A 19,512-nucleotide genomic window follows, 5' to 3' on the forward strand; every position below is an offset into this window, starting at 1 on the left:
AGGTGTACCTTTAGTTTCTCCTGCAGGTCTGATGTGTCAGGTGTAGTTTCAGGGTGTGTGGAGGCCAGCGCCTGAGCGGACGTCTTCCATGATTTAATCCAGCTCAGGAGGTCAGAAAGCTTATTTTCAAACCTGCAGAACAAATAACACAATGCGTGTATTAGTGCGTGTTTGCCTGCCTTTTATTCTTGCACTTTTTTTGACAAAGGAGGTGTAGTCTGTCCATGTGTGTCCAAGCTCCTACATTCGTCTGACTTCTGCATCTGTCTCCACCAGTCGTTTCTTAGGGGGAGCAGGTGGGGCCAACTCCTGGTCAGGGATCGAAGCAGCTGCGGCCACTGCAATTGTGTCCACGACTATTTGTTCTTCCACCTGAGTCATCCCAGCGTCTGTCACAGCTTCCATTACCTTAGCAGTGAGTGAGAGTATCAGTGAGAATGGGACTAACAGAAATCAACCACAGTGACAAAACCATAAACAAACAGGACATGTAGACAAAGCAAAACTGCAAGAAACATAACATTTTGTACCCAACTAGGTCGGTGAGAAACACATTCATCTAAGTTAGCATTGGAATTTCTGGTGTTAGAACTATTCCACACATTCTCAAAGGCTGAAGTGACTTCAATCAAAAGTTTACAATTTTCTTTGGAAAGCTTGATTGAAAAACTAAATTCAAATTACAAATTTTTGTCAGTTAACTAAAATTATGAATTATTTTTGAGGCGAGTAATTCTTTTTAATCCTTTTGTTATTAATCTCTCTAATAAGCCTTGAGCGTATCGGTGGACCTCCCTCTACTTCCCCTTTTTGTCTTTTGTCCTGCCACTGAGAAGGGCAAAACAACACATTCACATTGTGGAGCCTGTCTAAAGGTTTCTTCACAAAGGAAGCTGAGCCATGTTTTTAAGCAACTCCTGCCGACTTAACTTTATTTTATTGTGGGAGCTTTGCTGTACTTCATCTTCTTCCAGGGTGATTTAAGCGCAGTGTGGCTTGTAGCCACCACTGAACTTTTAAATTACATGTTTCTTCTCCAACAATGACCAGGGCGTCTAAAATGTAGCACCTGCTGAATTTGTTAGGCTTAACAGCCAAGTGGTTTTTGCAAAATCATCACACTGCTGCTTTTTAACTAGCTCAGGTGTCTCGGCACTGGGACTGTTTTTTAAGTACAGTTATTGGTGAAGATGAAACCACTGGAACACACACCTGGAAGGAGCAATCCTCCAGCCTCTGCACCAGGTTGTCCCATCTATGTGCCAGCTCCTCTGTGTCTGTCTCTATGTTAGATCCCGCCTCAGCACTCCGGAGTAGCGATATGACATCATGTCCAGCATCAGACAGCTGATCCAGAGTCCTCCTCTTCTTTTCCATGTCTTCCTTTAAAATCTAATGGATTGAAAGACAAAAAACAAGTTAAAGGTAGTTATTGTTTAAGTATCTGTTGCAGCTGGTATTGAACTGTCTACGAAGAAGAGTTCAACATCCATTGTTCCGTTTTCTTTTGAGTAAAGAAGCTGTAGTGACATTCACTAGATTAGCCACCAACATTTACAACACATCATATTACCCAGCAAATGCTATAATTGCAGCAGAGCAACTACCAAGAGCTGGCACTCTACTTACTGCTAACCGGCGCACATTAGTATTCATTTCACTTGGGTCCTTAAAGTTGCTGGTCTGTACTTCACTCAAAGCCTCTTCTTTTTCTGCCAACCACACTCTGAACAAACTCTGTAGAAGAGGTGGGGAAAACAGCATCAAGTTCAATTACTGAGTAAACATTACTAAACAAAGTGTTGTTGTAGCAATCCGGTCCAGTCCTTAATTCAGAAAAAGACACATTGCCAACTCAAATAACAGTGTGTTCAGGGCTATGTAGGGATCGCAGATCTAATAACATTAGGATTCCATTTAAATGTTTTTGTTAAGCTATCAACAGCGGATCTGAAAGACTGAAAGATTCACTATCCACTGATAGGATGTTTTTGTTTCATGGAGTGGGATACAGAAAGAGCAGTCAAGCAGTTTTGAAGATTTAAATGACACTTTTGACCTTTTTAGTACATTTCAGTATAGCTCAGTCTTCAAGTGTTGAACTGGTTCATTACAACTGGTCATTTAATTAGAGGGAGTGAAGAAAAACATTTATCATGTATGTGTTTGTTAGACAGTCCTACCTGGTCTGAGAGAAGCTGTTGCCATACCATGAAGACTTCCTGCAGCTTGTGCCACCTCTCCTCCGTCCACCGACACACAGCTGCCCAGCGCTCACCCAACGACTGAGCAAGATGAAGACAAAAATTAATACAAGCCGCAAAGGCCTGGTAAAGGTCCCTTTTAAACCAAAGTTCATAGACATAGAGAAATTATCTACAGGCACAAAACTAAGACAACAGACAACAAAAAGCTAAGCACAATAATATAATTTCTGTATTTTGGCAAAAATGTACAATGTTATTATTTCAGAGTGGGAAATAAAAGGCACAGAATTTACTGCATGTACTATAAGACGACTTTCCTCCTTGAAATGACAAAGAATAGAAGCCAGGCAAATTCACAAAGGCCATCAGACCAAAAACTTACTTGTAGTTGCTCCTCCAGGGCAGCAGTGGCACTCTCACCGCTGTTCTCATCCACCACAACCACCATGTGTGTTAGAGAATTGACCTTCACCTGCTCTGCCTCCAGGTCGTTCTGGAGCTCCTGAGCGGAAACACAAATAGTGAATTCAGCACAGGTCACATATTACCCATTAACAGCTGGCAAAAAATATTTACTCTTTATGTTGAAACCATGGAGACGTTGCACGACTCATTACACTACAGCATCACATGTGACAACATGATCGCAAGATAGTAAAATTGTGACAATTACTTCAATTCATACAAATACAGTATGTATCACATCAACCTGGATCAACATGAGAAACAAGCATATATAGGACAGGATTTCTTCTATAGTCTGCCTGGTCCATGTTTAATCAATTACCCATTCTTCATTGAGATTCATGAAAGATAGAAAATATGTCAATAGGAAGCTGTATTTACTTTGTGCTGCTCTATCTGCTCTTTGTAGACCTCCAGGTCTTTAGCTGCTGGTTCTGTCTCTATCTTTTTGATTCGCTCTTCAGTCTGTGTCAGCCAATCAGAAAGCTGTTGTAACTGCTGCTGTTGAAGATCCATCAAGACCTCGTGGAGCCTGGAGAGAAAAGGAGAGCGTAAGGACAAGGAGACAGTGAAGTGGGTGTGTAAAGGTTCAAAGGAAATGAAAGCTATCAGTAGACTAAACTTTAACTGTTCAGCTGGTTATCTCACTGCCTGACAGTAGCACAAACACTGGCGCGAGGGGCAATGCTGTATACAGACTCCACGGACAGTAAGTCATGACACACACAAGCACTATATACTTTTACATCAGGGTCAAGAAATGCTCAAGTGGACATCATGAATACAATTTACAAACGACTGTGTGAATGCATGTGTGTCTGTGTGTGTGTGTGAGTCTGAAGCATCATAAACCTTGATAACACAGATTGAACATCAGATTTGTTAGGCCTTGGGAAGCTCAAGGCTTATCAGGTGTCACCTTCACACAGCTTGCAGCCTTGCACATTCTTCACAGGAAAAACCCGTAAATATGTAGGGTCAAACAGTGATACTGAATGAGAAATTACTCCACTGGATATTTTGTGGCTCATGATGTGATGTCCCTGCACACTACACTGTAAAAAAAATCTTTAAAAGTGTTCTATTTCTAAGCTTTAGTTTTCTTACACAAGATAAAAAAAATCACACAAATCAACAGGTAACATTTTCCATTCGCAAATAAACAACAGCAAAGGAATTGCAATACAACTACAGGACCAAGGCAGGTGTATATGTGTGTGTATCTACCGGGCCTGGCGATCCATGCTGGCCACCCGGAGGCTCTCCCAGCGGGAATTGAGAAGGCTCATCTGCTCCCGAATCTCATCCTCTTCCTCCTCCGTCAGGTTTCCCTGGGCAATCAGTTGGTTACCAGCTTGCAGCACATTACCCACACTGCTCTGGTGCGCTGTCAGCTCCATCATAAAGGCCTTAAGGGGGAGTAGGAGTACATGGTTGTGATATAAATAATAATTATGATGATAATAATAATAATAATAATAATAATAATAATAATAATAATAGTTATATATAAATTGACATCAAATCTCTGACAGTTTCAATCTGAAGTGTTGGTCTACCTGATAGGCTGTGTGCTAGAAACAAACCAAAAGATGGGATAATCAAGGTGAGTTAAATTAAGCGAGACAGTGTATAACGGCATACCCTCAGACATAATCCAAATTCAGTCTAACTCCCTGGTCAACCATTGCTTATATAATCTGGGGCTCTGTGCTGGCACTGGGCACCTACATACTAACATCTGGACATGTTTCTCTCTCCACCCTCTAATTTCACCCAGTTTAACACTTAAAAACACCTTGGAGAAAAACTGGGCAACACGTGTGCACCCTTGCGTTAGTGAGTACGAGCCTGTGAGCACTAACTGAAGGGCAGACTCTATCAAGTCGCCAACTGAGGCAAATTGTACAACAGAAAAGGAGAGAAAAATGCTTCAAGAAGAAATACAAGAGTAAATTTGAAGGAGTTTGGTTACTTCTGAGCTCTGAAGAAGAGCTGCTTTTTACTGGTTCTTGTACTCAGCGACATGAAGGCCAATGAACTGAGTTATTGTCTGTTTTCTGTGAGCTCTCTGGATGAGTAAGCATTTTTGACGGCACCTCTGAGCACATTGTTTTTGATGAGGCTTTGCTGGAGAAGCTGGAGTAAGTACGTGAACAACCAGGCCGAAACAAACTGGATTGATTTTTTTTAGATCTCCTGAAAAGCCTGGCTGTTAAAGAGGCTTTGGGTCTTGTTGCGCTCGATCTCACTACCAGCTTTCTGCTTTGACCTGGATTCCAGACATTAGACTTCGCAAATATTCACATTTCAGCCAAGGGAATCCAGCCAAAGCCCCTTTACACACATGCACAAACGCACACCCAGAAACTACGCCTTCTCAAGCAAGCGAGTCAGTTCTGGGCCAGGGCACCATAGGGTGGGGGTACTATGCGCCACCGTTCTAAGTAGGATTCCTGGCATGCCCATAATGTACGGAGCATGTACTGTTGGCTGTGGGAAGCCTCTATCTTTGGGATACATCCGTCATGGAGAGTGACAGTTCTAAGACAAAAAACTGGTGTGCAAGTAAGTGTGTCATTGTCTCAAATACTTGGTCTTTCATTATGATGCCTCATTCCAAGCTGATATATAGTTTACATCAATTTAGGGAAAAGTTAATTAAGCATCTAGGTTTTAAGATTTTAGACAGTTACTACTAACAGTCATCTACTAACCTTTGAGATCATTTGTAAACCTTTGTATAGATGTGTGTGTATGCTTGGGTCTCCTCCTACCTCGTGTGTGTGAAACTGCTCTTTTACTTCTTCCACATCGTCCGACACCTCATCCTGAATCTGTAGGGCATCCTCAGCCGACAGCAGCCAGGTCAGTACCTCCTCCAGCGTGGTCTGGTAGCTATCCAGGTCCACCTCCATCAAGCTGCCCTCCATCTCCCCCTCTGTCTCTGTCAGGGTGCTGGGGGTCTCAGGACGGGGGCTTCTGCCTGTTTCTTCCTTCTGTGCAGTCTGAGAAACATGAGGCAGGGGATGAAAGCACAAGCACTCTACAAAGCCTGACATTTACAGATGTATTCTTTTATTGTAATGTCATTATACAGGGCCAAGTCCACTATCTTTAAATTGGAAAGAAAACAAGTTTTTGCCTCTTTATTATGTCACATCCATGTGGCCACATTAAATCGCTAAACTGAAAAGATAAAGCTCTCAGGACAACAATTTCTATGAAACATGGTGTTACCCAAAACCTCTATTTGTCCTTTACTCTGAATTTCATTTGTGAACATCAGCTGGCAAGTTTTAAAATAGAACCAGACATCTAGGAGGGGCCTGCACAGCTCTGGAGCATGCAGAGCGACCTGCCCTGCTCAGTTGAGAAAAAAAAACACAACTGCTGGCCTATTATGGGATGCTGGGAGGTGCCCCTGGCACGCTGGGCAGGTCAATCCTCATTCTAGGAATAGCAGTGAGTTTGAAACAAACTGGTATCATGGGGAAAGTTGGGTGTACAGTCAGAGAGATGGATTGTACTAGGTCAAAGGACAGGAGTCAAAAACTGAATTTGAGAACAGGAAACGATTGCTTTAAACATGAGGGGGAAGAGTGTGTTTAAAGAGCGCAAGATTTAAAGTGAGACAGCTGGAGGAAATCTCCTAAACCTCACACTTCATACTCTGGAATTCAAAGTAACAAAATAGTCTAGGTTTACATGTGAAGACAACCCTCCTGCGCAGTGACAGTTTTCCTGTTAGTGCAGTTACCATCATCAACTTCCCTAAACAACCTAACCAACCTTTTCTAAATCCAAAGTCAACACAATCTCAAAAGACCACATGGATATGTGATGTCCTCTGTCAAGCACTGAACTATTCAAGGTTTCCATTTTGTGAAGGAAATGTTTGAAAAACGGTTTCAAGAGCTCAACAAATCTTTCTGGAGCTGAAATGAACGAGATAAAATCTCTGCAGTGGCAGCCATGCCAAATGAAGGATGACAGAAATGCTAATGGGTGTGTAGGAACCAGTACAAGTAACCAGTCAAATGAACCTTTGTTTACCAGGGTGACATTACAAAGCAGTAATGTGTGTGTAGCAAACTCACGAAAAGGTCACCTGCTGAAAATATTCAATGACCTTTTGGATATTTTGGAATAAGCCACAAAAATACTGTAAGTCCTTATGTTAGACCAGTGTTGTCTGGCAGAGACGGAGCAACAGGGAAAGAAAGACAGGCATGGGAGAGAGCGCGGGCGAGAGAGAAAACTGCAGCCTTGGTCTATTTATTGACTTGAATCGCTGTAAAATAGCTGTGGTCTGGCTCAACAGAACATTTTATTATCACCAGATGATTTGCTCAACTCAATCCGTGCATTTATCACTTTTGCAGCTGAGATTCTGGAGCATGTAATATATTACAATGCACACGCCAGTGCACTTATCATCAGTGATGTTCCAACCTGAGAGATGGTAATGAATTTCATTGCACCTCAAACTGAACTTGTCATGAATATTGAAAGCAATCATCATCTAAAAGCATCATTTAAAACACCTATACAACATCATGAACCAGTATTATGAACCTTAGACTTAAGGGATAAACCAAACACGGGCATCAGAAACAAAGAGCCTTTATTTTTCCTCCACTCAGTTTCAGCATTAAGCATCTCTTCCTATGGGGAGAGGAAGCGTGCCAGGAAAGTAAACCCTGTGTTGGACCAATCAGAGCACTATTTAAAAAGACTTTTCCAGCACTCGTTCCAGGGTGTGTGAAGTATGTGCCCATGGACAATAAAAACTTAAGAGGTGGTTTTTGGGATTTTCTGACTTCTGACTAAAAACCTCTAAAACGAGCTGCCCCAGGGCTGTATGTTCTGACAGGATTGAGTAGAGCAGGCTGGGAGAGGCCAAAAATGCATCTAATGCATAAGGCTTAAAGTGCGCACATTAAATTCTTATCAATCTGATCAAGGTATATTTGTTTTTTCCTCACTTGGGAGTGAGAATTGTATGTAAAGAATATGAATACGACAAAGCTAAATTGTGCATAGATTACATTCACAAGTTAGTGAAACAGCAGGGAAGTCCATATAAAGTTTTACACAAAAATGTCCACAGTACGTGAACATCAGTGACATACTAAAGCCACTCGCCCACCAGCACATAGACATCTTTAATGCTCAAACAACCTTCCCTGTCAACTCTCTGCACACACCATTCTCACCAATTTATTCCCTCATTTCCCTCCATCCCTTTACAGCTCTGTGTTTCCAGCAGCATGCAGTTCGGTCTGTTGGCTAATGTCAGAGTGGTGAGTCATGGCTCTGCTCCCTATTTGCCTGTGCCTGCTGTGCTTTTCATGAGCAGTGCTGGAGAGAATGAAGGAGATGGCTTTTTCAGAGTGGGAGTGACTCATTCTATCTGGCAACACACAATGAGACACTTTGCAATACTCCCTATGCTTGCACATAACAGGGTCTGTGGCCTTCAAACTGAATGTTATCAGAAACTCAACACAGCAGCAAAGCTCGAGGCATTTATGGGTTCCTTTTTTTTTTTTTTTTTGCAACCACAGTTTTTCAGTTGTTTTAAAAGGAGCTGGGATGCTTGTATGTTTGCTAGACTTGTTTTGCAGATAAATATTTTACTTGAAATAATCAAGAAAAAAAATATATGTCAAGTATTAAAGTTTTTTCGAATAAATAGAAAGAAAAAGCCTAATGTTTTCCCCGCTGTGCTAAAAATATACTGAACTGTGACCTAGGTTTGTTTTTTTGACAACTGGTTCTGAATTGAATCTGGTTCCAAACTTATAAAAAGAAAAACAACTATTTGTTAAGAAGCATGCTTTATAATTCCTATCACAAATTCCTGAAGTTTGGACCCACTGTGTCTCTGTCTACATTGCTGGTTGCCAGCTGTGGATTTTTTTTTTTCAAGTTTGCACATAAAAGAGCACCTTGAATTCTTTGAAAAACAGATGCAGCCATGGACTCCAGTGAGCGCCTTTTGTGTGAGTAGTTTTACAGATTGTGAGAATAGTATGGTGACTCTCCCTTTGGTCTAAAACCACATGTCCAACCCATTTTTTTCCCTAAAATTAAAAGCTAGTCTTGTACCTTCTGTATCATATCACATGTAACATACTGTTGTGTACATTTTACCTGAGTGCTGGGGCCTGGACCTGAGTCCTCAGGCTCCGCTTTGAATTTGCGCGGCAGGGTCTCCACCTCTCTAATAGCCTCCATGCTCACATCTTTGGGCAGCACCGCAAACAGCGATGTCACGTACATGATGATGGACTTCTTATCTGGTAACTGCACCGCCACGTCTGAGAGAGAGAGAGAGAGAGAGAGAGAGAGAGGGAGAGAGAGAGAGAGGGGGTAAGATGGTGGGAGGGAGATGAATGTAGGGCAGAAAGATTGCAGATACAAATTAAGCATAAGGAGCAGGGGGAAAAGAGAGTGGGGGATAAAGAGGTGAAAATTACGCAAAGAGAAAAGAAGCATGGCAGATGAAGTGAGACAGCAGTTAAGGGTGAAAGGAGGAGATAATATGGGGAACGAAAGAGGCAGGTTGAGGCAGGTTGTACTGATTAAACCCGGCTTTGACACAGGTCAGGTGTGACTGCCCCTCGGTCATGACATAACAAGAAATGTCTGATTTAGACAGCTCAAGTACATGCACACTGAGCAACCACAGGTGCTACATGAACTAGAAAAATATTCTGAGCCAACACAGTTTCTTACAAATCCTCAGCCAAAGACAACACCAGGTTATTTGCTCCACGGTGGGTTTATCCAACTGCTGGCAGGACATGAAGGCAGGCTTCGTGAACACAGACTGTGTTTTAATATGTGAGAATTTTGGACAGTAAAAAAAGTCATTCCATTGCCAACTATTTTTTTTTTCACTACTATAAAAAGCTGTTGATGCATCTCCATTTATAACCAATTGTCATTTTTATTAAACATCCAACAGTCATTCTTGCCCAAATAAATACCTGTATGTACAATAAAGGAAAGTGTTCATAGTGACTCAGTGTGCTAGTACCTTCAGCATCCAGTAGCCTCTCAATAGCCAGCTGGTCTTTGGCTACAGTGAAGGCATGGTCCAGTCTTTCCACAGGGCTCAGTCTGACCACCTGATCCCAGCTGAAGGCGTTCGGCCTGAAAACACAGAGAAGATCAGAAATAAGAGCTGCAACATGGAGACATTACCACTTAAGGTTTCCAGAAGTTTTCCAAAATGAAGCTCATATCTGATCATTCATTAACCATCAAGACATACATGTTTCTACTGAGGTGTATATGTTAACCACCAAGTGAGTTCATTGCAATATAATTTTTCAGAACCACAGCTTCTGCTGTATACACACAATAAAAAAAGTGCATTTTGTACATACCACAAATGTGATTGTATTTGAAACCTATATTTACGCCCTGCATACAGGCGACTCTCCCCTGAGTAGCGCATAGGGGACTTGTGTTGAGGCCAGTTGGGTGTGGAATGTGTGTGTTCAGTGATCCACCTAAACCCTGGCCCAGGTCTAAACCAACACTGGCCTTTCTCATAGCTCACAGGCCTCTGTGTGTGTGTGTGTGTGTGTGTGTGTGTGTGTGTGTGTGTGTGTATGTGTGTGTGTGTGTGTGTGTGCGCGCGCATGTCACTAGTACGGACAAGGGGTTACAGAAAGGGGTAAAACACCCCTGACACTCCTCTCCCTCTCTTTCTTTCACACACAACAGCATACACAGACACAGACACAGACACACACAGACACACACAGACACACACAGACACACACACACACACACACACACACACCAAGCGTGTGCAAACAGTGACATGACAGGCGTAAACAGACCAAGTCAAGCAGTGTACACAGACCCTGCAGGCGGTGACCTGTCAACCTGACCTTCCGCCACTTACACACCCTGGGTATCCTCACAATCTCTCCCGCCCTGTCACACACACTTTAACATGCACAGAAACGCACACACAAACACACACACACAGAAAGATTCTTACACACAAATACCAGGCCTCGTTTTTTGAAAGCATTTGAAGGTCTCGGTTTGTGCTCAGTATGATTTACATTCAGAGTCAAAGGGCATATGTCAAATATGTAATGTCAACTTTAAGCAGAAGCTTCATCTCACAGCAGTAAAATCACAACATGGCAGATGAGAGTTGACTTTTAAGTATGGAAAATGCAGTCTCAGAAAAATTGGTATGCTTCAACACAACACAGTTCAAAAACAATGTGCTGAAACACAAAAACATGAATATAGAAAGATAATCTTCAACCTTTTGTCTGTTTCAACAGATCACAGCAGTAAAAAAGGTTCATTCCCATGATCACATTTCTTGCTCCCACCACTTTGTCTAAGTTCCCTTCTCACCTGAAGTGGTGAAGGATGCCATTGAGAGCCAGGCCATCAGCCCAGCTGGTGGTGAAGTTCAACACATTGACTTCTGGGTATGAGCGGGTGCACTGGCGTACCCAACTCAGTAAGATCTTCTCACTGTTGGTCTGCTGCAAGTTGGACATGATATCCTTCATGATGTCTTTTACCTGCACGGACACGTGTCACATGGAAAAACACATTAATATGGGTGAATAAACAAGAGTAAACCTTCACACTTTGATTCCATTGCTTTACTAAAAATGTGAGTTACATTATTCTGGATGCATATGGTTCCTGTTGATATGGAAAGTAATATAATTCTAATGATCCTTTTATTAGCAAGAGGCCAATAAGGCCGATAGACGCAGATAAATGCAACAGCAAAGGGACATATGTTTTCCATAGCATCAGGCTGCTGAGAAATCTACAAACAAAACTGCTTAAAACTCAGGTATTCTCCTCATTTTAATTAAGGTTAGCTACTTTCTTTACCACTGTGATTGGCACGGATATTCAAAATGTATAAGAAATTATATAAGAAAATCACAAGTTATCTCCACCACTTCAGTGCACTACGATTACATGGAAATTTAGCAGGATTGCTATTTGTAACATGCACAAAACTCACACACACACCCACATACATACATATATATATATATATATATATATATATAAATTCATTCATTGTGCATGCAGTGACAGGAGTAACATTAATGTAAACTAGTAGTAATGAAAGAGTAATGAAAAACTAATATTGAAAGACCTGGCAGTGTCTAAATCTTTATTTAAATTTTAGTGGCTGCTTAAATTTCAACAGGTTAAACGTACAAAGCTGTGGATGATAAGCATGTGTGCACACCAAAACTGATTTTCCATCATCTGCGTTTTTGATCCCTCTGGAACATCAGTGAGTTTCACTCAGCAAATATTAATGAGTCTTTGTGTGTGTATGTGCAAGGTGTGAGTGAATAGAAGGAACAGCACGTGTGTGTGTGTGTGTGTGTGTGTGTGTGTATGCTCACCTGCCAGTGAAGGATAATACTCCAGATGAGGCCTAAAGTCAGCTTGTGGTTCCCATCAACAATATCTGTCCCTCCTATGTTTACCAAATCAACCTGAGAGAGGGGGCAGACAGCGAGAAAGACACTTATTAAAAATAAGTAATTAATAATACAAGCAATGGTACAAATAATCTTTCTTCAAAACCTAATGAGTGACCACACTGTCAAAGCTGATTACTTTTCAACCATGCATTTTCACCACACATTGGATTAGACCACTCTAACTACACCCTTCCAGTGGTGCGTATTAAGTGTGTCTGCAGGCTCATCAGACAACAATCATGGGCTGAGGCCTAAGTGTGGTGTGATTACATATAAATATTTTGAATAGGATCAAGGCACAGAGTGGAACATGAGGTCAAGTGTCTGGTAAAACTATGAAGTGACCTGTCTGGCTACCGCAGAGATGACCTTTGACCCTACAGTATCTCTACTTCCAATTAGCTTCATCCCACCACACCACCACTTCTCTTTTTCCTTTTGTGTCTCTGTCTCTCTCACACACAGAAGCTCACATATACAGCACATAATACTACTGCATCTATGTCCACATTTCTAAACTCAGATTTTCCCAAAAAAGCAGCACTCCCTTGCACACATTTAACCTCAGGTCATGAGACAGCCCAAGGGAATACATGATAGTGCCACCCAAGTGGTTTTTGCACCAAAGCCAAATTTAAGCCAAAAATATTGCTTATTTTTTTGCATTTCAACATTGTAAGTATCACATTGTTCAATCCTGTGGCCACCACTGCTCTTTAGACACAGCTTTTATATGTTAAATGTGCAGTGGAAAGTTTTTCCACAGTTACAACATGACATCAAAGTCAAGCACATTTCAATGATAAATGTGGTTTCTATACTTAAATTAGAAACATCATGTATTTTTATGAGTTCTACTTATCTAAAATAAACTAAGTCCTTATTTCATTTTCTCCAGTCAGCACAAAGGCTCATGGGAACCTTGGCCCTCACAGCCAGCTGACAGTTTTTGGCTCTTGCAGGAGAGAAACCAGCAGGGGTTGCATGCAAACTCCAGCCTCTGTTACTTCCCAGGAGCATGCCCTGCCCCTTATCTCCCACTGATAAGGTCAAAGCATTAAGAGCAACCATTGTGCACAGAGAGGAGGAGGGATGAGGGAGCGAAGGAGCGAGGGAGGCAGACAGACAAAGAAAAATACACAAAACACAATGTAGACAAACTGGCATATTGAGAGTAAAGGCCAGGGGAGAACATGTAGTCCTGGCATAGATAGAGGAAGTGTTACTACTTTGAATCAAGCCAGTTCCACCTTGGCTGGAAATGTACAAATCACTGGTTATGTCAAATGTATTGTGGCCAAAAAATATTTTACTTCAAGAAAACACAACAGCAGATATTTTTTCTGTTCATAATCTCTCTCTGACTGTATTGTCTTGTACAAATAAAAACTCTGCATTCTCTTTAGCCTCAATGGCACCAGGTCAAAAACCACTGATATGCACCTGTATCCACCAAACAGCACTTGATGTTGACTACACCAAAATAGCAGAAAACACCAAGTACTCACATTATTTTGATGCAGGACTTGAAGTACTTTGTTGACGTTGTTGAGGGAGTGCACTCTGGTGGAGCCTCGCTCTTTGGTCTGAGGAAGAGGAAATACAGCAGAAATCAGCTGACCACATGTTCACTTTTCACTAGCCTATAACAAAGCTACAGGGATCTTTGAAATCAATTGCTCCATGCATTACTCTGATGATTTAATGAACTGTCAAGCAAGTGAGTTTCAGTGTAAACTGGAATCTATGACATTCACGAAGTCCCATGTCAAACTAGGAAATAAAATGTACAAAAGCACTCATTGCTACATGAAGTAAAGGTATGCCATCACTCAACAGAGTGTTTCTCACCATACGTTCATCACACCCATTACCCTATCAGCAGTGCCCACAAGTCAACTTATGGAAAGAATGACAGGATGGCTAGCTGCCAACTGCAAATCCCTTTTAAGTCTTCACATAGCTCAACCACTCATTAGCACCCAATTATAGAAATAGTATTTTAGTATCAGACAGTGTGTGTGTGTGTGTGTGTGTGTGTGTGTGGGTGTGTGTGTGTGTGGGTGTGTGTGTGTGTACACGTGTGTGTGCGTGCATGCATGGCACAGAGACAGTTGGCACTTAGTACAGCTACAGGTGCTAGGGAGCAGATATGCTGTTGAAGAGGTGACAGGAAGGTGACACTGATAGAAAATTAATATCCCATAAAATAAAAATGTGTGCACATAAGTGTGTGGTTGGTCAGTGAAGCCATAAATACAAAGGAATAGAAAATATCTTTTTTTTTTTTAAATCTATCTATGTATCAACTCCTTTTCTGATAAAGTGTTTGTTGGGTAAATAGTCCACAAAGTTTTAGTTTAACCAACTAATCTTTGGTGAGCAAACCTTTGTGGAGGAAAAACTAGAATGTGTGTTTTCAATTACTGAAAACAACATACATGCACAAAATACCAAGATGCAGAAAGTAGCAAAGGCTTAAATAATATAAGAACATTTATTTATGCATAATTAATGAAATTGGAGCTATAATGTGTTTGAAAACAGGATCCAAAAACATCTGCTGAGACCCCCTGAGTGGCTCGTTTGTTTACATTTGACTCGAAGGTGGAGTTTACATGAGGTAATGCATATGCTTTGACTGGCTTGAGGGGATGCAGCAGTCACCCTTCGGCTATAAAAACACTACGCTCCAGTAATTTCATTACACGCATTTCCAAAAAGCTTCACCACCCATCCCTTTAAATCAATGTTTTGCAAAGGTCGTCTGTGTTGTCCAGATTAATAAAATGCAAAAAGCAAACATGTTTTTTCGTCTGCCACAGCTCAAGGTCCAGATAAATTCAAACCCAGAGCGTGTGCCAAAGCCTTCAGCCACTGTTTGCAATGCACAAGTATCGATAAGATAAATGATTCTGCTGAAGCCGATCAAATCTTAGGAATTTAAAAAGGTCACATGGTCACATGACCCCATTCTTAAAGACGTGTGGCAAAAAGGTCTGCAAACCTTTATACACACAAACACAAACTTACCAGGACAGTGCCAGTGAGACCTTCCAGCAGGTCCAGCAGCTTCCTCCCATCCCTCAGGTCAGAGAACATGTCTTTGATGGGCGTCTTCTCTGTCTAAAAGGAAAAAACAGAAACAATGATCCAGATGTTGTTGCAGCGAGTAATCAACAAATAAACCTATCAACTATCACATGTAAACATATTTACAGTAGTTTAAATATTAGCAATGTATCAACCATGTAATCAACTCAGTTTTACAAATAATCTGAATGGGACTTTAGAGACCCATTGAGAGGAAACTTAGATGTCATAGTGGATTTAGCTCCCATCATATTTATACAATGTAAAAGTCTTTAAAAGGTTCAACAACTCCATCTAGGCTATTAACACGGAAAATGATGCAGCTACTTTTAATGGCTATGTTTGACAGGAATCTGAAACAGTGTCAAACATATAAAAGAAGAAGAGAAAGTTTGGCAGGTTGTAACAACCACTATCATACACATAGACTAACAGAGGGGAAGCTTGAGAGAGAAACTATGAGTGTTTAAGAGCTTCAGAGATTATGTTGGCCTGCAAATATTTAAACAAGAGCAGTTAGCATAATCGACCAAACATATTCAACACAATTCTCTGAGTGGTGTGTTTATGAGAATAATGAAATATAAAAACAGGACCGCACACATAAAGCCATTAGCTCTCTGACAGAAACTGCTGCTGGGTGGAGTAATGGACTGAGACATGCATTAAAAGAAAAATAATGTGTTAGTTCATTGTTCTGATCATTTGCAATTAGGCTTTGTGCTTCATTTTAACAAATCAAGATGAGATATGGTGATTTTCTTGCCATCTGCAGTTTAAGTGCAACAACATTTATACAATGATAATTAATATTTCATCAGTTTAGTACTCTTCTACTCTTCTGCTAGCAGCAAAGCTAGACGGGTGCAGGCCATTCACCCTCTTCAGTGTGGGACAAGAAGGTTCAAGCACAAAAATCAAGGGACAGTTTTCCATCAGAAATAGACTGATGGTCTTAGGACTCAAATGACCTGCATGTAGTCACAACACTTCAGTCTCACTTCAAACACATCCCACTTCAATATCAGGCGGATGAAACTGGTTAGTTTTAGAATCATTAACTCATCTTCTTGGGCTTTCAGAATACATTTACATTTTCTCCTGCGTTTTAACTACTGCAGTACAAGTCTGGCATCCATTTAAACTAGTCAATGTTTTACATTACCTTGGAGAACTGTGCATTTATCCATTTGGTAAACGTTTTCTTCTGTACCGCATCATGCTCATCTGTGGAGAAGAAAGATGGACTTTCAGAGAGGTGAACAGGTGTATCAAAAATTGGACATCAGCAGTCGTTACAATCAGTATAATAATAACAGCAAGGAACATTGTTAACACTCAAAAGCCATTTCCACTTGTTTATTGAAGGAACTGCACAAATTCACTCTCATGCCGACATACTGGTAAATGGTAATTGTAGCTGGAGGCATCACCGCTTAAAAGCATTATGATCAATGTGGCTTGAACATCAGAAAACACAGCAACAAAATGTAGGTTAGGTGGGTATTAGGATAAAGTGTACGAAATGTCAAAAGGTGCTTAATGTCAGAGGTAAAGGTAACACACCACTTTGTCAAAAAAAACACTAATTGCACATGTACACAGACCTTGTCCGTTTATCAAGTTCCCCTGCTCTCTGAAGCCAATTGGACAAATATTTCACATTCTCTTCCCATTTGACTCCTTCCCTCCCTGATCCTCCTTTATTCTCTCCAACATGACTCTCACTCTTATAAGGCCTCATTGTGTGTCAGCTGCTTTGATGTGCCTGGGCGATGAACATGGCAGCTCATGCAAAGCCTTAGACTTCACTCAGAAAGTTACTTTTGACTTTGTCTCATAAGAATATGGAGAAAAGCAATCTATATGAGTTATTTTAATAACATTTATATACTAAAATTAATGTTTTACAAATCGTAACTGACTATTAGATTTGATGGCACAAACTGTTTGAGGAGAAAACCTAAAGACGGCCTTTGATGACGTTCTGTAAAGTATACTGTACAGTGATAATTAGTGTCTCTTTCCATATCCCCACTTAATGATCAGATAATGAATCAGTGGCGACAAACTTAATCAATTCAACAGCATTTCTGAATATATTTGCAAAGTAATGATTCAAAATATGTACTGGTCACAGCTGTGAGCGATACCCATTAGGTTCTTTTAACATTTTCTGTGGAGCACCATTAAGTTGCTCCGGTTAGCTAATAGCACATTGCAATTAGCTACTGTTGTTGCTCACGAGGGCTTCACAAAAAAATGCATTTTTAATGTGAAGGCCGTAGTAGTTATGTGTTGACTTTTTATCAACTTAACAACAGGAAAACAATGTAAAAAGGTGAACTAATTGTGAAAATAATCATTATTGCTATAAGACAAAACTTAATACTAAATAAGTAAAACAGGACAGACCCTTAAAGACTATGTAAAGAATGTGTTTTGCACATAGAGGATGCTAGCTGATATACTATACATACAGGATATACAGTGTTAGTTCATCAAACTCTGGAATATAAATCACATTCCTACACAAAGTTTAGCTGAAGTATAAAAGCACAAAACAGCATTTACTATGCATTATTTTAGTTATCTGGCATTATATCAGGGAACCTACACCTTAGGTTTTCCTCGTGCCCTTTCTTTGGCCTCCTAAATAACCAGTTCATTCAGTCAGCGGTCTGTTTCAGATGTGTACACCTGAGGGAACGAGTCAAAAAAAGAAATGCATTCACATCTGCTTCTTAACACCCTGACTGCAGTTTAAGACTGTAATATAGGGGTGGAGAAGTGGTACAAGTGTACATGTACACGTCAAACTGCCATTGTCATTCAACTGGCCGCTGTGTAAAGCACCATGAACTGAACAAAAGGTCAAAGGTTATGATCACCAGCCCCAGCAGTTGTCGGCTTCTTTGTTTGGGTGGGTGTGTGTGTGTGGGTGTGTGTGTGTGTGTGTGTGTGTGTGTGTGTATGTGTGTGTGCGTGTGTATGTGTGTGTGTGTGTGTGTGTGTGTGTGTGTGTGTGTGTGTGTGCACGTAGCCGCTGGCCGGGTGAGAAGGAGCATAAAAACAAGAATGTACAGAGGTGGGGGTGAGAGGTGAAGAGGTGAGGGATGAGATAAATGGTGCTGGAATAGAGGGGTGTTAAGGGTCTTCAGATAGTGGGTGTTGTATATGTTGTACAAATTGTAAAGCCCTTGAGGAAAATAATTTGTGACTTTGAGCCATATGAATAAAAAATCACTTCACTTGAAACTTTTGACTGCAATTTCCATTTCATCTTGATGTTCTATACTTTGGCTAGATGTTTCACAACAGGAAATCAACAAAAATCATTTCTGCCAGAAATGTCAGGGGATGCAGAAGTGAGGATTACTGGGTCTGGCGCAACAAGTATGTAGAGTTATGTAGTTGGAGGAAAGCAGGGGAGACTTGTTGCCTGGAGCGGTATATACTTGCACTGCATCCTCTTCTCTGCCACTGTCTTTAAAGTGTATTGAACCATAACACTGTAAAATGCCACCCTGAGAGTGTGTTCATCCATGTTTCCATATAAATCTCTGGGGGCAACAATAATACCTTAAGGATTCTTTCTTAAGAGGTGAAGAAGACAAAAAGGTGACAATTGAAGGTGGTGATGAATGAAGAAGTCTATGTAGAGAAGAATGCAGGAGACAAAAGAGGGGTCGTGTTGAAAAATAAAACGACAGCATGAGTGACAAAGAGTAGGTGCCATGACAGGGGGCCCAATAACTGATGGCAATCAATCACAGTACATAACTTACAGGTGGAATGGTTAACCATGTCCGGACAGACAAGGCGAGAGGAGGAAAGAAAGACAGGCAGACCACAAGACGAAATCACAAAAAAATTGAAAAAAAAAAAAAAAGGGGGCCAAAAAGATATAGAGACATGGCCACAGGGAGAGAAAAGTTCTGGCAAGAACATTTAGAAAAAAGCTCACAATGAGAATGAGCAGCAGGACAGGTATAGTACAGGTGCGCTTTCAACACAATATCAATTTTCCTTTTATAAAAAGCCCCATATGGAGGCCTCCTGTCCTTACAGCCTTATCGACACCCTGTGGACGGCCTCCGAGGCCCCTGAGAAGAGGGTCCCTGGGGGCTCAGGTCTCCTGGGCTCTCCACCATACCACCTTAAGAGGACAATACACCTGATTCATACATCCTGCTCCCCCTCAATCTGTCTGCTGCTCCTACTCGCCACAGCAC

The 19,512-nt window shown here is 41.1% G+C and overlaps 1 protein-coding gene across 1 annotated transcript in view; it reads right to left on the reverse strand.

The window, feature by feature from the left end:
* The window catches only part of utrn (utrophin), a 168,588-nt gene that overhangs the window by 135,695 nt on the left and 13,381 nt on the right, over nt 1-19,512 (reverse strand). The window contains exons 2-17 of the mRNA XM_022737918.1: nt 16,443-16,504; nt 15,218-15,310; nt 13,693-13,770; nt 12,104-12,196; nt 11,073-11,245; nt 9,721-9,836; nt 8,832-8,998; nt 5,450-5,680; nt 3,900-4,081; nt 3,054-3,204; nt 2,590-2,709; nt 2,184-2,285; nt 1,630-1,737; nt 1,213-1,392; nt 245-408; nt 9-132 (exon numbers count right to left, since the gene is read on the reverse strand). Of these exons, the coding sequence (XP_022593639.1) occupies nt 9-132; nt 245-408; nt 1,213-1,392; nt 1,630-1,737; nt 2,184-2,285; nt 2,590-2,709; nt 3,054-3,204; nt 3,900-4,081; nt 5,450-5,680; nt 8,832-8,998; nt 9,721-9,836; nt 11,073-11,245; nt 12,104-12,196; nt 13,693-13,770; nt 15,218-15,310; nt 16,443-16,504 (2,144 nt within the window). The remainder of the gene's footprint in view (nt 1-8; nt 133-244; nt 409-1,212; nt 1,393-1,629; nt 1,738-2,183; nt 2,286-2,589; nt 2,710-3,053; nt 3,205-3,899; nt 4,082-5,449; nt 5,681-8,831; nt 8,999-9,720; nt 9,837-11,072; nt 11,246-12,103; nt 12,197-13,692; nt 13,771-15,217; nt 15,311-16,442; nt 16,505-19,512) is intronic.

The sequence above is a fragment of the Seriola dumerili genome, unplaced genomic scaffold (assembly GCF_002260705.1).
Source record: "Seriola dumerili isolate Sdu_G_001 unplaced genomic scaffold, Sdu_1.0 BDQW01000025.1, whole genome shotgun sequence".
In the NCBI taxonomy this organism is placed as follows: domain Eukaryota; kingdom Metazoa; phylum Chordata; class Actinopteri; order Carangiformes; family Carangidae; genus Seriola; species Seriola dumerili.